The sequence below is a fragment of the Tachypleus tridentatus genome, chromosome 6, assembly GCF_004210375.1.
Source record: "Tachypleus tridentatus isolate NWPU-2018 chromosome 6, ASM421037v1, whole genome shotgun sequence".
NCBI classification, from domain to species: Eukaryota; Metazoa; Arthropoda; class Merostomata; order Xiphosura; family Limulidae; genus Tachypleus; species Tachypleus tridentatus.
Window position 1 is genome coordinate 21354461 of NC_134830.1, and position 17265 is coordinate 21371725.

At 31.4% G+C, this 17265-nt stretch overlaps 1 protein-coding gene across 1 annotated transcript in view; it reads right to left on the bottom strand.

The window, feature by feature from the left end:
* kst (spectrin beta chain, non-erythrocytic 5 kst) overlaps nt 1–17265 on the bottom strand; it is a 215225-nt gene that overhangs the window by 23900 nt on the left and 174060 nt on the right. Inside the window, exons 61-67 of the mRNA XM_076503684.1 lie at nt 16517–16780; nt 15816–16100; nt 14055–14180; nt 9142–9272; nt 8421–8607; nt 6430–6630; nt 4931–5026 (exon numbers count right to left, since the gene is read on the bottom strand). Coding sequence (XP_076359799.1) covers nt 4931–5026; nt 6430–6630; nt 8421–8607; nt 9142–9272; nt 14055–14180; nt 15816–16100; nt 16517–16780 — 1290 coding nt within the window. The remainder of the gene's footprint in view (nt 1–4930; nt 5027–6429; nt 6631–8420; nt 8608–9141; nt 9273–14054; nt 14181–15815; nt 16101–16516; nt 16781–17265) is intronic.

The following is a 17265-nucleotide window of genomic DNA, read 5'->3' on the forward strand; positions in this document are numbered from 1 at the left end:
CCCATTTTCCAACCATCAGTTTCTCGCATTTATTCTCATTCTCATCACAAATGTCTTCTCTGTCTCATTCATGTGATTCTCTTTATTCCTTGAAAATCCTCTTCTACCTAAGATCTTTCTTCCATTACTCTCATAGGACTGGATACTGCAGCTAATTTGTTTAGCCTATAGTTATTTGGATGTAGATTCATGTTGAGTCTCCTCTTAACAAATCTGACAACTTTCTTTCTATCTGGCTGCTCACTTCCATCATCCATTGAAGGCATGTGGATCACCCTGCATACATTTGTCACATATTATCTTCATCATTTGGCCATCTCTTCTTCACCAGAATATCAACTTCCTCCCACCCATATTCTACACACACATTACCAGCTTTGACTGGATAAGTCTTTTTTTCTATTTCTCTTACCTTTACAGGGGCCCTGTTCAAGATCCTCCTGTTAGAGTATACATGTATTTAAATCTGATGTGGCCATTAGGGTCTGTAATACTCACTGGTGAGATGGAATGTTCCACAAGACTATCAGACGTTTCCTTCTAGTATATCATTTGTTAAATAACACCCAGTCCAGACCATATCTACTCATGGATTATCGTGAGTAAAGCAGTGTCACAATATCTGTCCATCCTTGCAGTCTTAGTTGAATAAAATGGGACAGGCCTGCTTTCAAAATAGGGTTTTGTAGTATTCCACTGTGCTGTCTCAAAGTGTTGTATTCCTTCAAGCTCCCCATTGTGCATTCCATCCCCTTCTTTTAGTAATATATTGGAGTCCTTGCCACCCATCATTTCACACTCATCAGAGTGGTAGAACATGCAGGCTTCTTCCTTAGTGAGCATTTCCACTCAGTAGAGTAGGATAATGGTGTTCTTTTTGCTATAAATGATATGAAATTTCCTACTAACATTGAACAGACAGATATTCTCAATTCTGGCTGGTTTTGGACTGGTGACGGCCCACCATATAAGCTTTCCCCAATTCTGCTGTTGCCTGAATGTCAGGTTCCCAGCTGGACTAGTGTCAGATCTATGCAAGATAGGTTAACAAAACAGAGATTACTTCTGCTTTACAGTTTGAGGTGAAAATGGTTGGGACCCTCTTACTACCACAGACCAGATGAAAAATATCCAATGCCACCTAGTTTTGGACTTTAGTTGACCTAGTACATACATTCTGATGCTCTGAAGCCACACTGAACTATATGGAACATTTACATTCTACACTCAGATTCTGAATTGTACTTTTTTTCTGCCCAACTTGGAGACACTTATCTTCACTATGAGCAATGAGTATGCTTTGTAAAGAAGGGGTGTGGTATAGAATAATACACTACATGAGTTTTCTTCAAGCACATTCTGAAAAGGACTCATTTAGGTAACTTTAGCATCAGTCCCTCCACTACTTCAATGTGGAAGTCTAGTTAACATGTAGAAAGAGGTAAAGTATTGTACCTGAAGTTAACATCTTCCAACACTGAAAATGTACTTCTGATAGATATTTTCCAACATTCCTCCCAGCTTTTGGTATATCTTTTCTTCCCTATTCTCAAAGCATCAATTGAACAATCAGTATATAGGGTGTAAATTGCACTAAGATGGTGTGTTGCACTCCTGTTGGTGGAGAATTATTAAACACATATTTGCATGCTACAGTGCAGCAATAGCACATGGAAACACAAGCCTCAAGATTAATGGTGAGTGAACAACTGTGCATTCAGAGAGCAGCATAAAACTGGGGAAAGTTAATATGTGGGAGAGGTAAGTATCTATTGGAAATATATGTTTTTTGAAAAATATGTACATTAATAAGAAATTCTACAGGGAGATAAAAGATTTATCTGTTAATTATATTATAATTAGAGGATATTGTAATTTAAGGCATACAGATTGAGAAATGTTAAGAGTAAAACCATAAGGAAGAAAAGTTTTTGAAACTGTTCAGGATGTTCTTTTTAAACAACTGGTTAGGAAATCTACTAGGAACATTCTAAATTTAGATTTATTATTAACTTCTAATAAAGAAATGGCTGATAGAGTAGAGAGAAGGAGCACCTGAATGTAAGAAATCATTGCTTAGTTAGAAATGATGTTTTGCCATATACAAAGATACAGAATAATGTGGTTTTGATTCCAGATTTCAAAAAAGCAAGAGAGAGACAAAAATTATCTACTGTTAAATGGGAAACTGAATTATTTTGGGTTTCTTATCAGATGTTTATGATAGGCATGTTCTTTATAGACAAATAAGAGTGGCTGCACATAAAAAACAAAGTTGGCTCACTACAAAGAAATATATAAAGAATAATATTAAAGCATTATAAGATATTTAAACTGACTGTAGTGATAGATTTGGAGGGTTAAAAAGAGATTTAGTCAAATAAAAATTAAGAAATCATAAAGTATATAAAAAAAAAGGTTGGCTAAAGTTGTAAAATTAATTGTAAGGATTTCTTCAAATGCATTAACCTGTTGACTGCCAAGTATTTCAGCTGCTACAATACAACTCTAATGCTTCTTCACTTTGTAACTTTTTTCGTGACGCCATTTTGGATCGAAAGTGAAACAATTTGTAAGTAGGTCAAATGCATATATGGTTCTGACATCTAGCATTGAAGTTAGGTATTATTGAGAACGAATTACCTCGTCCGTGGCACTGTGTTATCGATCGGCTTGGACAAGTTATCTCGTTTATGGCACTGAACAGGTTAATGGTAAGCAAAATATTAGGATGGGAACACCACCTTTGAGGGATAATTATGAGATGGCTAGGCTATTAAATTCTATGTTTCTCTTCATTTTTATGAATAAAGATTTAAGCAGTGTTCCTCATTCTAGATAATAGATGGAAATAGACTTGAACAAAATAATTACAATAATCTCAAGCTTGATAAGAAAAAAATTAAAAATTTAAAGAATGATAAAACGTTGGGGCCTGATAATATATACCCAACAGTTTTGAAAACAGTTGATGACAGAAGACACGAGTCACTTGCTTATATTATTTCTTATGTCTTTGAATAGTGCTAAACGATTAGAAGTTGACTCCTCTTTTCAAGGGAGGTGATATAAACTGTTCCAGTAATTATAGGCCTATTTGTTTAATATTAGTGATGGGAAACATTTTTGAATGTCTGGTAAAAGATGCTTTGAAGTGTCATTTAACAAAATTCAACATATCAAGATTTTCCTTGGGGAAAATTGTGCCTCATTACTCTTTTGACATTCTTTGAAGAGGTTACTGATTATGTTAGTGAGAATATAGGGATGGATATGGTGTAGCTAGATTATTAATATGCAACTGATAAGAAGCCACATAAATGGCTTGTAAAAAATGTTATCTCTGTGAGTGTAGGGTGAGAGGCTGGCTCATTGAATAGTAAACTGGGTGGATGGAAGAAAACAGAGGGTCATTATATACAGAGTTCAATGGGTAAATGTCATGAGTGATGTACTTCAAGGCTCATTATTAGGACCTTTGTCCTTTTTGGTTTACATAAAGATGAAGGAATGGTCAATAGATTATTTACATTTACTGATGATAATGTTTTGTGTGTGTTACTGGCTATGAGGACCATGTCACTGTTATACTTTACATAAGGATTTGGATTATTTAGAGTTGAGTGAATAAATGGCAAATGATCTTTAATTATAATAAATGCAAGTGGGATATATCAATATGGATTATGAGTAAAATTTTGATGAGAATAATCTTAATAGTGTTATAGAAGAAAAATATCTTGGTGTTCTGGTTCATTAGTTTCTTAAACCACCTAAGTAGTGTGATGTTGCTAGTGGTATGGTAATTAGGAACTGAGTTAGTTTTTTTACAGAAATACTGAAAACAGGTCTGAAGAAGTTATAATGTCATTGTCTAGGCCACTTGTCAAACCACATTTGGAGTTCTGTGATCAGTTTTAAGTTAGAAAGGGCATTGAATTGTTGGAAAAGGTTGAGAGAAAAGCTACTAAACTGGTGGCTAGGATCAAGGGGTTGTCATATGAGTACAGGAAAAGATTTTTGAAGTTAAAGAGACTCTGATTGAGATGCTTAAGAATTTTAAATCAGTTGATAGTGCCAATGCATCATCTTTTTCATATTGTTTTGGTTTTTAAATTTCGCACAAAGAAGTTACATGAGAGCTATCTGTTCTAGCCACCCCTAATTTAGTAGTGTAAGACTAGAGGGGGAAGGCATATAGTTATAACCACCCATTGTCAACTCTTGGACTACTCTTTTACAAAAAAATAGTGGGATTGCCTGTAACATTATAACACCCTCATGGCTGAAAGGGTGAGAATGTTTGATGTGATGGGGATTCAAACCTGTGATCCTCCAATTGTGATTGAGCACCATAACCAAGCCACGCTAGGCCCTTTTTAACTGTAAAAATGGTAAGATAAGGGTGAAAACAAAGTATCTATTTTATCAGTTACACAGTTCTATTTTTCTAATGGATGTGGCAGATGCAGTTAATTTAAAGGTGAGTAAAGGAAAGCTTTATAAATATTTCAGTGACAAAGGCTGGCTTTGAGTTTTTAGCATTTAGTTTAATTTAGTGGATGGTACAGCCTAAATGGACCAGAAGCTCCTTTTTGTCCTTTAATTAATGCTAACAATGAGTATGAGGTGAATACAAATATCATGTACAAAACCAATCCTTACCTTTCACAGAAATATATGTCCAATAAATATTTTAACTAAAACAATTCGGAACCTTTAATATAACAAAGTTTTAGTCACTTATTGTGTCTGTAATAATACTTATCACTCTGAAACAACAACAAAAATATAAAAAATAAACTTCCAGGAATAATTATATTAAACATGAATCAATCCGGTTCTTACAGTGCATAAATATCTACAGATTTCCAATTTCCTAATTGCAAGAATATCAAGAAATAAATATACAAATAATTTCAATTACTACCTGCACAGAATCTTCATCTTTACCCAAATCTGGATTTGTGAGAAGAGGTCTCTTCTCCCTTATCCAGGCTTCTGCTTCACTAGCTTCAGTGTAAAACTAAAGGACAAGAAATACAAAAGGTGAAAGAGATAATGGTTTTAAAGAAACTGTAAATCCAAGATAATGGCAAGTTCAAACTTATTAAAATAATGTAGATGGACTACAAAAACATGATTAACAAAAAAAATGAAATAGCACATCAATCAAATACAGTTCAATAAATAGTTTAATTTCACATCAAATCATTTTGTAACTTTTATTTTCATCACAGCACTTCCTATCATAAAATTAAAACATAATATGAAATTTGTTTCTAATTTTGCAGTATTTCAGTAATTACACAACTTATTAACAAAATTCAAAGCAGCATTTCAAACAGTGATTCTCAACTTTAATGATTTGTTTATTTTTGAATTTCATGCAAAGTTACATAAGGGATATCTATGCTAGCCATCCCTAATTTAGCAGTGGGAAGAAGCGAGTCATTGTCACTCACCACCAATTCTTGGAATACCTTTTTACCAATTAATAGTAGGATTGACTGTCACATTATAACACCTAATGGGTGAAAGGGTAAACATGTTTGGAATGAAGGCAATTCAAACCCACGATCCTCAGATTACAAGTTAAGCACCCTAATCACCTATCCACACCAACTTTTATGATACCAGATATTTGCTTGCTTACTGCCTTGCTAAGTTGTTGCAGATCACCAAAATTCAAGTACAACAAAAAATTATGATTTACATGTGAATAGTTGGTCTATTTTTGTTTGTTTTTAAGAAATCCCAAAGGAAAGGTGTCTGGGATAGATTGGTGGTTGAGAAACACTGATTTAAAGTATTCATTCCCTTACTACACAAAAAATATTGGTCAAAATCTCAAGTATGACAATAAGCTTTAAATTCTTGGAATTATTTTAATTGGATAAAATAACTAGAGAGAATATAAGGATAAGGTTTGAATGACCGATTATTAGTGGTAGTAATTATAAATATTCACAGCAAAGAGTTGACTCATTATTTATCAGAATCTCTTCTTTATATGAATCACAAAACATTAAAATGGATTATCTGATGATGTACTCTTTACTTTGATTTAAATTTATTTGTAACTTTGTTAGCTAGTTATATACAAGTGTAAGATGCAAAAAACTACATCTACATGAAGAATAGGCTGGCTGATTTGAATGCTTGTTATATTGGAAAGAGGGGTGATGTTAAATATTCAGTTACCTTCAGTCACTTAGTTCATTTTTATATTTAAGTGAAATGTTTTATTTTAGCTTACACTTAAATATTTATTTATCATAATTAGTCTGTGCTTTGAAATGGTAGAGTTTAATGTACCGACTTCAAATTTGGATTTTTTAGTTTTTAAAAACAAATCTTATTTTTCTGCTTTTTAAATATATGTTTAAATTGTACAGAAACAATTGTTCAAAAAATTGATAGATATACCATTTGGGATTCCACAGCATCTTGAAGGCGCAGTCTACGAATACTAGCCAAATCTTTTAAATGATGAAGTTGTGACTGTAGCTCTTGCAGCTTTGACTCGATATCTTTTGCAGCAAAATGACTGCTGCGAATCATGTGACGGCCTTTACTGGTTACAGCAGAAACTAGTGGTTCGTGAGCATGGATTTCTGCCTCCAGTGCCTATAAAATTCAAAAATTGTTAAAATTAAAAAATTTCTCCTTTGAATATAAGTCTTAAAGTTATAAGATATGATAATTATAACAAATGTCAATCTCTTTCTTGTTTCATGTCCACTATAGCTTTGGTCATAAATCACAAAATATATGGTAGACTTTAACTCTTTTATGTCTTAGAAACAGGAAAGGTGATAATATATAAAACAAAACATTCATGATGTTAGAAAAACATGTAGGTCCAAAAATCTATTTAACACAAAACCCTATAACCTAAGTACTTTCAAAAAGTAAACCTTTCTTCATGGGAAACAGATTTGGAATGTACAATTTGTAGAAACGTTCAAAATATAATTTCACTTTTCAAATGATGAAACAAAAATTATTTAACACTACCTAATAAGATGTGGTCTTCTAAATAAAAAGTATTACATTCATTGAGCATTGATGTTTAAAGATGGTGTTTTTTACCTTTTTTTTTTAATTTCACGCAAAGCTACTCGAGGGCTATCTGTGCTACCCATCCCTAATTAAGCAGCATAAGACAAGAGGGAAAGCAGCTAGTCATCACTACCCACCGCCAGCTCTTGGGCTACTCTTTTACCAATGAATAGTGAGAATGACCATCGCATTATAACGCCCACATGGCTAAAAGAGTGAACATGTTTGGTGCAACAGGAATTTGAACTTGCGACCCTCGGATTACAAGTCAAATGCCTTAACCCACCTGGCCATGCTGGGCCTTTTTGCCTTTCTAAGGGTAGGATTAATTTTATCAGAGCTTAATATAATACAAAAGGAAGCTCACATACATGACAATGGTAAAATTGTTGTGGAAGAAAATTTCTTTTATAAATATGATTTACTAAGAGAAGCACCATTATTAAATCTTGAATCAAAATGTACTAATTTAACTAAACTACAGAAAGAAAGCCATAAATAAAGACTAGAGATTATTAAACAAAACACTTCTGACTGATTATAACTTTTTATTATCTCAAACATTACTAAGAGTCTTAGTAAGACATAGAAACATGTTTGTGCTACATACATAACATTACATGTTGTGATTTTCTCTCTGGTATTGTCAACTTGTAATATGACTACACCACAGGCTGCTTTTATAGTTCAATCTCTAATTATTAAATGAAGCTGTAATAAAATGTGACTTTATTTTAAAAAATCCAAGATGTTAGTAATTATCTTAACTTTATTATCATTGAGAAAGATGTACTTCAGTATAGAATAATTCAGTTACAATATTGTGAAGAGCATTTTTCACAGCATTTCAAATAATCAACAAAAAGTCAGTTGTTTTTTTTAATGAGTCTATTCTTATTCAAGATTTAGTTTGAAATACACCAAAATTAGTTTTAATGTCATTTTCTTAAACCGAAACTCATTTCATTAAATTATTTGATGTTTCTCAAGCTATATAAAAATATTTTCATATGAATGAATGTTCAGAGGAATTTTATTTGATTGTTAATAAAATCTTATGCATTTTTCAATGTTTTTGACATCTGAAGTTGTGCTTTCATTTTATATGGTTTTCATTCTGAATAATTAAGATATATATGTATATATATATTATATCTGCAACCATATAGCATCTAATAGATAGAATATTGATCATGATAAAGGAAATAGAGATCATGTCATTCAAAATGTCAAAGATAAGAACCGGATAAGCAACGAGTTAAATACAGTCATACTATGTATAAGCAGGCAAATTTCAAAATATGATGAAAGCCATAGCTAGTTTTTAAAAACGTTCATGAACAAAGTCAACAAACCTGATGTTTCTTTTGAAGGTTTTGTACCAAAGAAAGACTGGTACCTAATTCTGCAGATGAAGCTAAAGGTTCTTTTTCACTTATCCAGGAAAGTTCATCTTCAACATCTCTGAAAAACTGTTGTAGCATCAGGGCATCTTCAAGATTTTCTCGTCTAATCTGGGTTGGCTCATGTAAAGATTCATAGCTGTTGGAACAATATCAAAATTCTTACAAAAACATGCACAAAGGTACAACACACTCTGTTACACAAACTTTATTTCTACTGAGGAATAACTTAAGGTTTCTTCATGGGAGGGAAACTAGAAATTTTTCACAGATATAATGTGTGTAACAAATCTGGCTTTTATTTTGTACAGTTACTTTAAACAAGCAATAAGTTTTACTGAGTAATCATTGTGTTGGTATCTCAAACTGTCAAAGCTATAAAGATCACATGGAGTCATTTTTTACAATTTTTATTGAATTAAAGAAATAAACTGAATAAAACTTCTTTCATAATTTCTTATAATGACTATGTTATGATTTCAAACTAATCTGTGTAAGTAATTCACCTCACTTTTATTTGTGTGTACATAAAAACTTTCCAAATGCAATACACACTTTGAAAAATTACATTTCATGAAAATAAATTAGGCTTATCTCATTTACTAAAATGTTTAAATCCTGCCTATATACAAGAAACAAAGTTTTAATTCAGAAACAAGAAATCTTAACTTACCGATTGATAACTGCCATTGATCGCTCATTAATCTCATCTTTCATAAAGTGATTGTTGTTACAAAAGTTGGCAGCTTGATCCTTTACTTGTTCAATATTTTCTATGTGATTATTGATGTCAACTTCAAGAAGCTACGTAAGCAACATATGTGTAAATATACTGTCGCAAACACATGAAATGAGCAAAATATTAAACTACATATTAAATTAAAACAAGTTAACTACTGTATCTATTTTAAACAATTAACATTAAAATACAGTTGACCTAGAAAGTTAGCTTGATACATTTTGTATGCTTGTTTGTTTGTTTGTTTTGGAATTTCGCACAAAGCTACTCGAGGGCTATCTGTGCTAGCCGTCCCTAATTTAGCAGTGTAAGACTAGAGGGAAGGCAGCTAGTCATCACCACTCACCGCCAACTCTTAAGCTACTCTTTTACCAACGAATAGTGGGATTGACCGTCACATTATACGCCCCCACGGCTGGGAGGGTGACATTTTGTATGCCTAATAGACTGAATTATAAAAAAGTAGCTTTAGTAGTCTTCCAGTATTTTTAGTAGTTTCTTATTGTAAAGAGCTATGTGAACAGTAACAGCTTCAATTGCAGAATTTGTGCTTGTAACTGTATTTTTTTACCAGGTTCAAATCTTGTAATCTAAATACCTATTAAATTGAGATTAAATTATTTTATTTTTATGTAAAATTTATTTCTCTTTTTATTTTCCTCAACACCTTTCTTCTCATATGTTTTGTTAAAACACCTGAACAATTCTGTGTTTGACATGGGTCTGACCCATGCAACATAACCGAGAATAATCTCTATCTGGAAGAGAAATGTACATCTTACATGGTCTCATACTTCAACAGCTGCAATATGAAATGGAGTATTCAGGCCATTTCACTAAAGACATACTGGACAAGTGCCAACTAGAGTGTCTGTATATTTCTCCACAACTGGAATTTTTAAATAGGTTTGTTTGTTTTTGAAGGCAGCTAATCATCACTACCCACTGCTAACTTTTGAGCTACTCTTTTACCAAGGAACAGCAGGATTTACTGCACATTATAATGCTCCCATGGCTGAAAGGGCAAGTATGTTTGATGTGATGGGAATTCAAACCCGCGACCCTTGGATTACGAGTCAAGCGTCCTAACTGCCTGGCCATGCTGGGCCATTTAAATAGGTACTTGAAACTACTGTCTTCCTATATTAGATAGTGACATTTGTTTGTTTGATAAAGTTTTCACTTTTTGCCCATCTCAGAGAGGATAAGTTGATCATAGTTTGAGATGCAGTGAATGTAACTACTTGACTGTTCAGCTCAAGTTGTAAGTTATGAATTAGGAACACTTCTTTATTTCTTAACATCCAATCTTTCACTGAGTCTGTTATTCTGAATGCTCACTGTTTGGTTTTTCACTACAATCTTTATTTAGATTGTTGTAAATTCCAGAGTTATTGAAAGGGCTGTTATGCTAAGGTTTGAGTTGTTGACCCAATACAGACTTGCCTGCAGTAAGGACACAAATACTTTTTTTTAAGGAGGTATTTAGTATTTAAACAGGAAAAAATTATGTATCTATTTGTTCCATTTGGATATTTCTCTTACACTGATTTTGGGATAACCTGATTGCAGAATGCATTGATTTTACTTTTTAGTTTGATGACATTGGAACCAATGAAACCAGTGTATTGCTCTCCAAATTTGTAGAAGAATCTTGAGAGTAAGAATCAACAATATCTATTTCACAAAAATGCTAGCTTGTTTTTGAACACTGTTGAAACTTCAAGAAACTCGCATGAATCATATAAAAAACAGCTAGCTGAGAGACAGTAGAAGAAGAATATTATTGGTCAGCTACCATTAGTGTGCTATTAGGCCAATAAAGCTATAATTTTGATTAATATGTACTAATAAGAAAACTACAGAAATGGACCAAGAGCATTGATAGATTTACAAACTATTCAACTTTAGCATATTAAATTTGGATGTTAGTATTTTTATAAGGACATTAATTATTGTTGCCAAAAAACAAAAAAACAGTACTGTTTGTAACACTCTTGTATATAAACCATCATTTGTAAAAACTATTAGTAATAACCATTATTATAAATTGTATTGTTATTTGTATATTAAAGTATATTTCAGAGATGCCAACTATTTCAAATGACTGAGCGTAATGATTGTAGACAAGGCCCTTTCACACTTTTAGTCCTTTTAGATTTGCCAGAAACAAGACAATCTGGTGAACGAGGCCTCTTTTTTTCCATCTTGTGAACAATCGCATTGATGTTTCTATGCTACTTAGAAAACGAGAAATCTACGCGAGTGCTGATTGGCTGACAAGCACTGATGACGTAACTATGGATTCCCCCACATGCCCAGTATGGAGAAGCACTGCACTCAAACTATTGGTAGACATCTGAGATACAAATATTTTTTATTATTTCAAGCACAAACATGATTATTGCAAGTAGCCATTTGGACTATGTCTTTTATTTATTATCAAAATTTATTTGTATCTCACTAGAAATTTTCTTTTCACCCCTTTCAAGCCATGGGGGAACAATTTATCACTTCATTATATAGGCCTATATAATATATAATAATTTGGGAGTTGCAACAAGTCATAATATTTGTCTGTATGAGCATATAGTCATAATGTATACACCAGAATCGTAATGATTATGCTCAAATCGTAATGGTTGGCATCTCTGTATATTTGCATTAAGAACGAAAATTTTGTGTATCAAGCTTTTCAGCAAATATCATAAATTTGATACATATTAATATTTAATTAACCTCTAAATTCAATTTCCTGGCTATCTGAAATTGTAAAATATAACAGTTGAGACTGACAGCATCATTTCATTTATCAAATTTGATAACAATACATCATTTAAATGTTTTAGATTATTCAAAGCAAAGGATCCAGATAAAGCTATTCCTGATATTTCTGTAACAAATTTAACAAAGGTATACTCATTTTTAGTCCCAATAGATAATGGTTTAACAGTGGTTAGTAATTTTTCAAAATTTGCAAAGAAATCAGTATACTTTCCCAGAAGTGATAGCAAAGTTTATACCGTGTGACAAAACACATTTCTCAGGGCTGGTTAAAACATGATCAGAGAGATTGTATGTGATTTCAGGTAGATTCTCAATAAACGTGGTTATAGGGTACTTGCTTCTTTGTAACTTTTGCAGTTTCTTTAACTGAATTAGTTCACACTGCAATAATTATATATATAATTCAAGCAACTAGTGTGTTGTTTTAAAATTAAAATGCTGGAGACAAATGACTTAAGTAATTTATTTCTTACTTGTTTTTTTCCAGTAATTCTTTGCTTAAAAAGTTCTCTGGGCATCATGGTGTTCTTTAGTGAACCTTAGGTAGATTTTGGAAACTTTGAAATTCAAAACTTAGTATATAATTCAAAAGTTTTGGATTATTTTAGGAACTCAATGTATAATAACTTATTGTAAATCTTATGTGTGTATTTTCAGCACTTCTTTATAATGTTAATGTGTGGACACCATAGTTTACTATGGTAGTAGTGGCAGGTAGGGGGTTTGGAAACTTGGCTTTTAGAATGAACATAAAAACAAAAGTGAGAATGTGTAATTTATAGTACTTAAGGACTAGGTTACTAGATATATAAACAAACTATACAGTTACCCTGTAAATCACATAAATATACAAGTTTATCCACTTTCAACAATCTAATATTATTACACAACAAAGATTGAAAATTCAACAAGGTACATAAAACATTGTATTTAAAATGTAGAGAAAAATGTATCTCAACTACAAATATGTACATATATCTAATACATAAAAAGAGTTATATATTAGTCACAATAATGTACATATATGATATGAACTGTAAATTATGTGGTTACATATGATAAACCAGGAAAAAAAAACTTGTAGCAATTATTCTAAACAAGAGACTAGTCACATATGATATTAACAACACTGCATAGGGTTACAAACGACAAAAGACCATAACATCAGTAAAAGCAACTCTTGGAAAGAAAAAAACAAACAACAACAACAAAAATATTATCCACTCAAATTCAGTCTTAATTCTATCTCTGTGAAAAACCTTAAAAATCTAGCCATTCTGATTTTTTTGGTTTTATAACTGCTGGGTTTATTTTTTGGAGTTAAAGGTGCACCTAAATTACCAACCACCATTACTGCAAATTTATGGAAAAAACAGGTCAGCATGACAAATTCTGAATAGTAACTGTACCAGAAATAGTTGATTATGTTATGTTACAAGAAATTCTAGCTGTTTGAATACAGTTAGTTATATTTAAATGATTCAGGAAATTATTTTTTAACAAAACATAAATCCAAAATATGTTTTATTCCTATAACACATAACACATATAAAAACAGATTGCAAAAATAATATTTTGTTTGCCAAGGGAGTAAAAATCACAAGTTATTTAATTAAAAAGTATGCATGGAAAAATTAATAACTTCTTAATTAAATTAATTGTACTTTATTTTGTATGTACGCTGCACTACCATATTTCAGTACGAATATTATAATCAGTATGTCTAATTTGTACTGGTTAACATTTACACACTAGAATTACTAGTTGAATAATAACTTGCAGCTTCTTGTAGAAATAATTTAAATTGGTGGTAATATATTGCAACAAGTAGTTTAGTGACTATCCCACTCTGCCAATACACAAAATAACTGTTCTGTAAAATACAGTGTTGTTTTTGTTCAAACTTTACAAATATACTATACCTTTGATTTGTTTTATTCATCTTTAAACCTGAAATCATCACAATATGTTGAAACTAACCAGTTTAAAACCAACAAGCAATTTTAAAAGAGTATTTGCTAACTTTATATAAAGTAACTTATCAATAAGCATGATTATACCTGATGCTTCTTCAGAAGGTTCTGAACAGAAGTCAAGTCTTTGCCATGATCTTCTGACTGCAACTGATTCTCACAGTCATCAATCCATGCATCCAAGTCATCCAGCATTCTGTTAAACTGGAGTGCCTGGAGAAATTTTTTTAAAAAAATGTCAAATGCCAAATATGCTTGTGAAAAACTTTTAATTTTACCATCACTAATAGATGAAAAACTACATTGTTCACAGTTTCTTAACAATTTCAAACTACAAATAAAAAATTGCACAATACATGTAAAGAAAATAATGTAACAGTGAAAACTTAATAAACCGTATTGCCTGGACACAAAACGGAAAAATTCTAATCCTTTTCTGTCTCTAACTGCTTTTTTAAATATTTACTGTAAAATCATTCACTTCATAACCTATACTTACATCACTCATTCTTCTGCTGATAATAAGGCTTAACCTACTACTATGGGTCATAAGGTCAAAAGGTCATGCCATCATGTTTCTTGACTTACACTCAAAATTTTATTGAACTACTGTTTTATAAGCTTATGTCAATAAATTTGGTATCTAACTGTGGATTTATAATATAAATTTTAGTATTATGCAATATTAAATTTTTAATTTAAAAGTAAATATTAAGAAAAACACTTAAACATCAATTTTTGAACATCACATGGTATTTTGAATGCAGCACTGGTTCAAATTAAATGTTTGTATTGTCAAAATACAAAGTCAATACTTTTGTATGAATTATGAACCCAAATTACCAATATTAAAAAGCTGGAATATAAAATAATACCTTTTCCATATGTTGAAATATTGCTCACGTACTGAATCAAACACAGTAGCCTCGTTCACCTCTTTCCAATTTTGGAAATGGTATCTGATATATACTTACTTGTGTATATAACATGCGAATAACCAATCAAAAGTTCAGAATGTCCCCCTTATGACTTTCTCAGCCATTTTCATGTATTAGAACACCATCTTATTCTTTTGAAATAAGATTTAATATCAAGGAGGTAGGTTTAGTCTTTAATCTGCTTGAAATACAACTTAATTATTAGACTTGATAAATTATAATTGAATTCTATGGTATCAATATTGTAATTTATGATGTTTTGGTTATTCAAATATGCATATATGTATATATATAAAAAAACCTGAAAATATTATTTGATTTCAAATCCTCCACATGCTAAATTTCTTAAGGCTTAGCAAGCTATGAGAAACACCAATCAAGTACAAAAGGACCAATAAGAAGAGATAATTGTTTAATTTACTTCTTTGTTTACTGTTCTATGTTTTAATAAAATCACTCAAACTAGTAATAAAACAGACTTGATATTTTCACAAACAAATCTATAGTAAAAAACTTCATTATGAATTGTCAATTTTTGTATACAAAAGACTTGGAATCATTACTAAAACTCTACCACATTTTGTGAAGGTACGCATACAGCACTAATAGTTATAGTATAAATACTTAATGTGTACAAATGTGCATATGAATACAGGGTTAAGATGTGTGTGTGTGTGCATAAAATGATTACTAATGTTGTCAAATACAGAAAATAGCACTATGAAACAAAAAACTGTTTTGCTGTCAACCGTTAAAATTGTTTACAGTACTTGTAAATTTTATGTTAAAAGATGTTTGTACTTATTTATAACAGGGCTTATGCTACTTATATGCTGTAAACTATATAGACTAAAACTGGTCTTTACAGGTTTAATCTTGTAACAGTTATGGTAGAAAATTAATTTATTACATAATATGCATCCTGAAGTCGTTCCTTTTTTATTGCTGTCTCATCAAGAAGCTGTCGCCAGAGTGCCTCCAGCTCAGCCAATTGTGTCTGGATCTCCATGGAAGCAAAATGTCCTGCACCAATTAAATGTTCCCCTTCTTGTGTGACAGAATCTACTCGTCCTTTATTGGCTGTTAGCTCTGCTTCAAATGCTGCATGTTTCTGTATCTTGCTAAGCAGGTTTGTCGTATCACGGTAAGATTCATCTGTAGCAAGCTGGATCTTCTCATTGATCCATTTCACAACCTAATAAATCATTAAAAACGTTAAAACACCAGAATGCCTTTTTTTATTTTGAACTGTTTATATGTTTGTTTAATATAAAGTGCTATGTGAAATCTTCAAAGTTATAAAAGTAAAAAATGAATAACTTTTTAACATAACTATCTGATGCAAGAAAATGACTAATGGACAAATAATTATAAATCACATAACCTGAATAGCGTACTGTATTCATAGATGAAGTTTCTTCATGAGTTAAAATTTTGTGTTTTAAATTTTGAGACATCGTAACTATAAATATTATATTTTGAATGTATTCAATTCTGTAAATGCTAATAAAAAATGCATTTGTTTAAAAAAATCTTTATTTAGGGTACATTATTTAGTGTATTGTTTAATGACTTGAATGCTTTAATAAAAACACAAAATACTGTTATTACCTCATAGATATTTTGTAAAAATTGCTGTAAGTTTTTTGACTCTTCAAGCTTTTTGCGTCTAACCATTGCATTTTCTTTGAGTCGATCTCGTCGCTGACAGATGGCTTGACATCTGGCCTGGATAGTAACTGAGCTGTAATGCTTGTTAGCAGTTAATTCGGTAGCATACTTTTCTAGCTTATCAACTTTATCGCTTTGAGCAACCATTGTCTTCTCAAAATTATCATGTTTTCTAATCAAAACTTCAACACTACACATGGAATCCTGAAGAATAGAGAAAAATACAAAGTTTAATATTTCCATGATAAAAGATTTATTGCACCAGAAACACAAGAAATGTTCATAAATGTTGCTAAATACCCAACAATGTTAACTTTTGCTGTTGGTTATCATGTCATTGTTTTACAATATTTAGTTGTGTTAAAAAGTATTTATAATTATTTGCAGTTAAAAACTATTGAAAATGATAGCAGTTTGCTTTATGGATAAACTTACATCAAAATGATTCTTTATACAAAACAGTCATGTTTAGCTCTGTGTCATTAAATGTCACATTCTCTACACACAGCAGTCATGTTTAGTTCTGTATGGTTAGAAGTCACCTGATGGGGGATAACTTGACACTAGTTGATTTATTTTTGTGGGTGTAAAAAAACAACAACATTATCTTAGCTTTACCAAGAATTTTTAAAACTGTTACTACAGTTATACTAGTGTATAGTTACACACCACTTTTTCATATTCTGTTC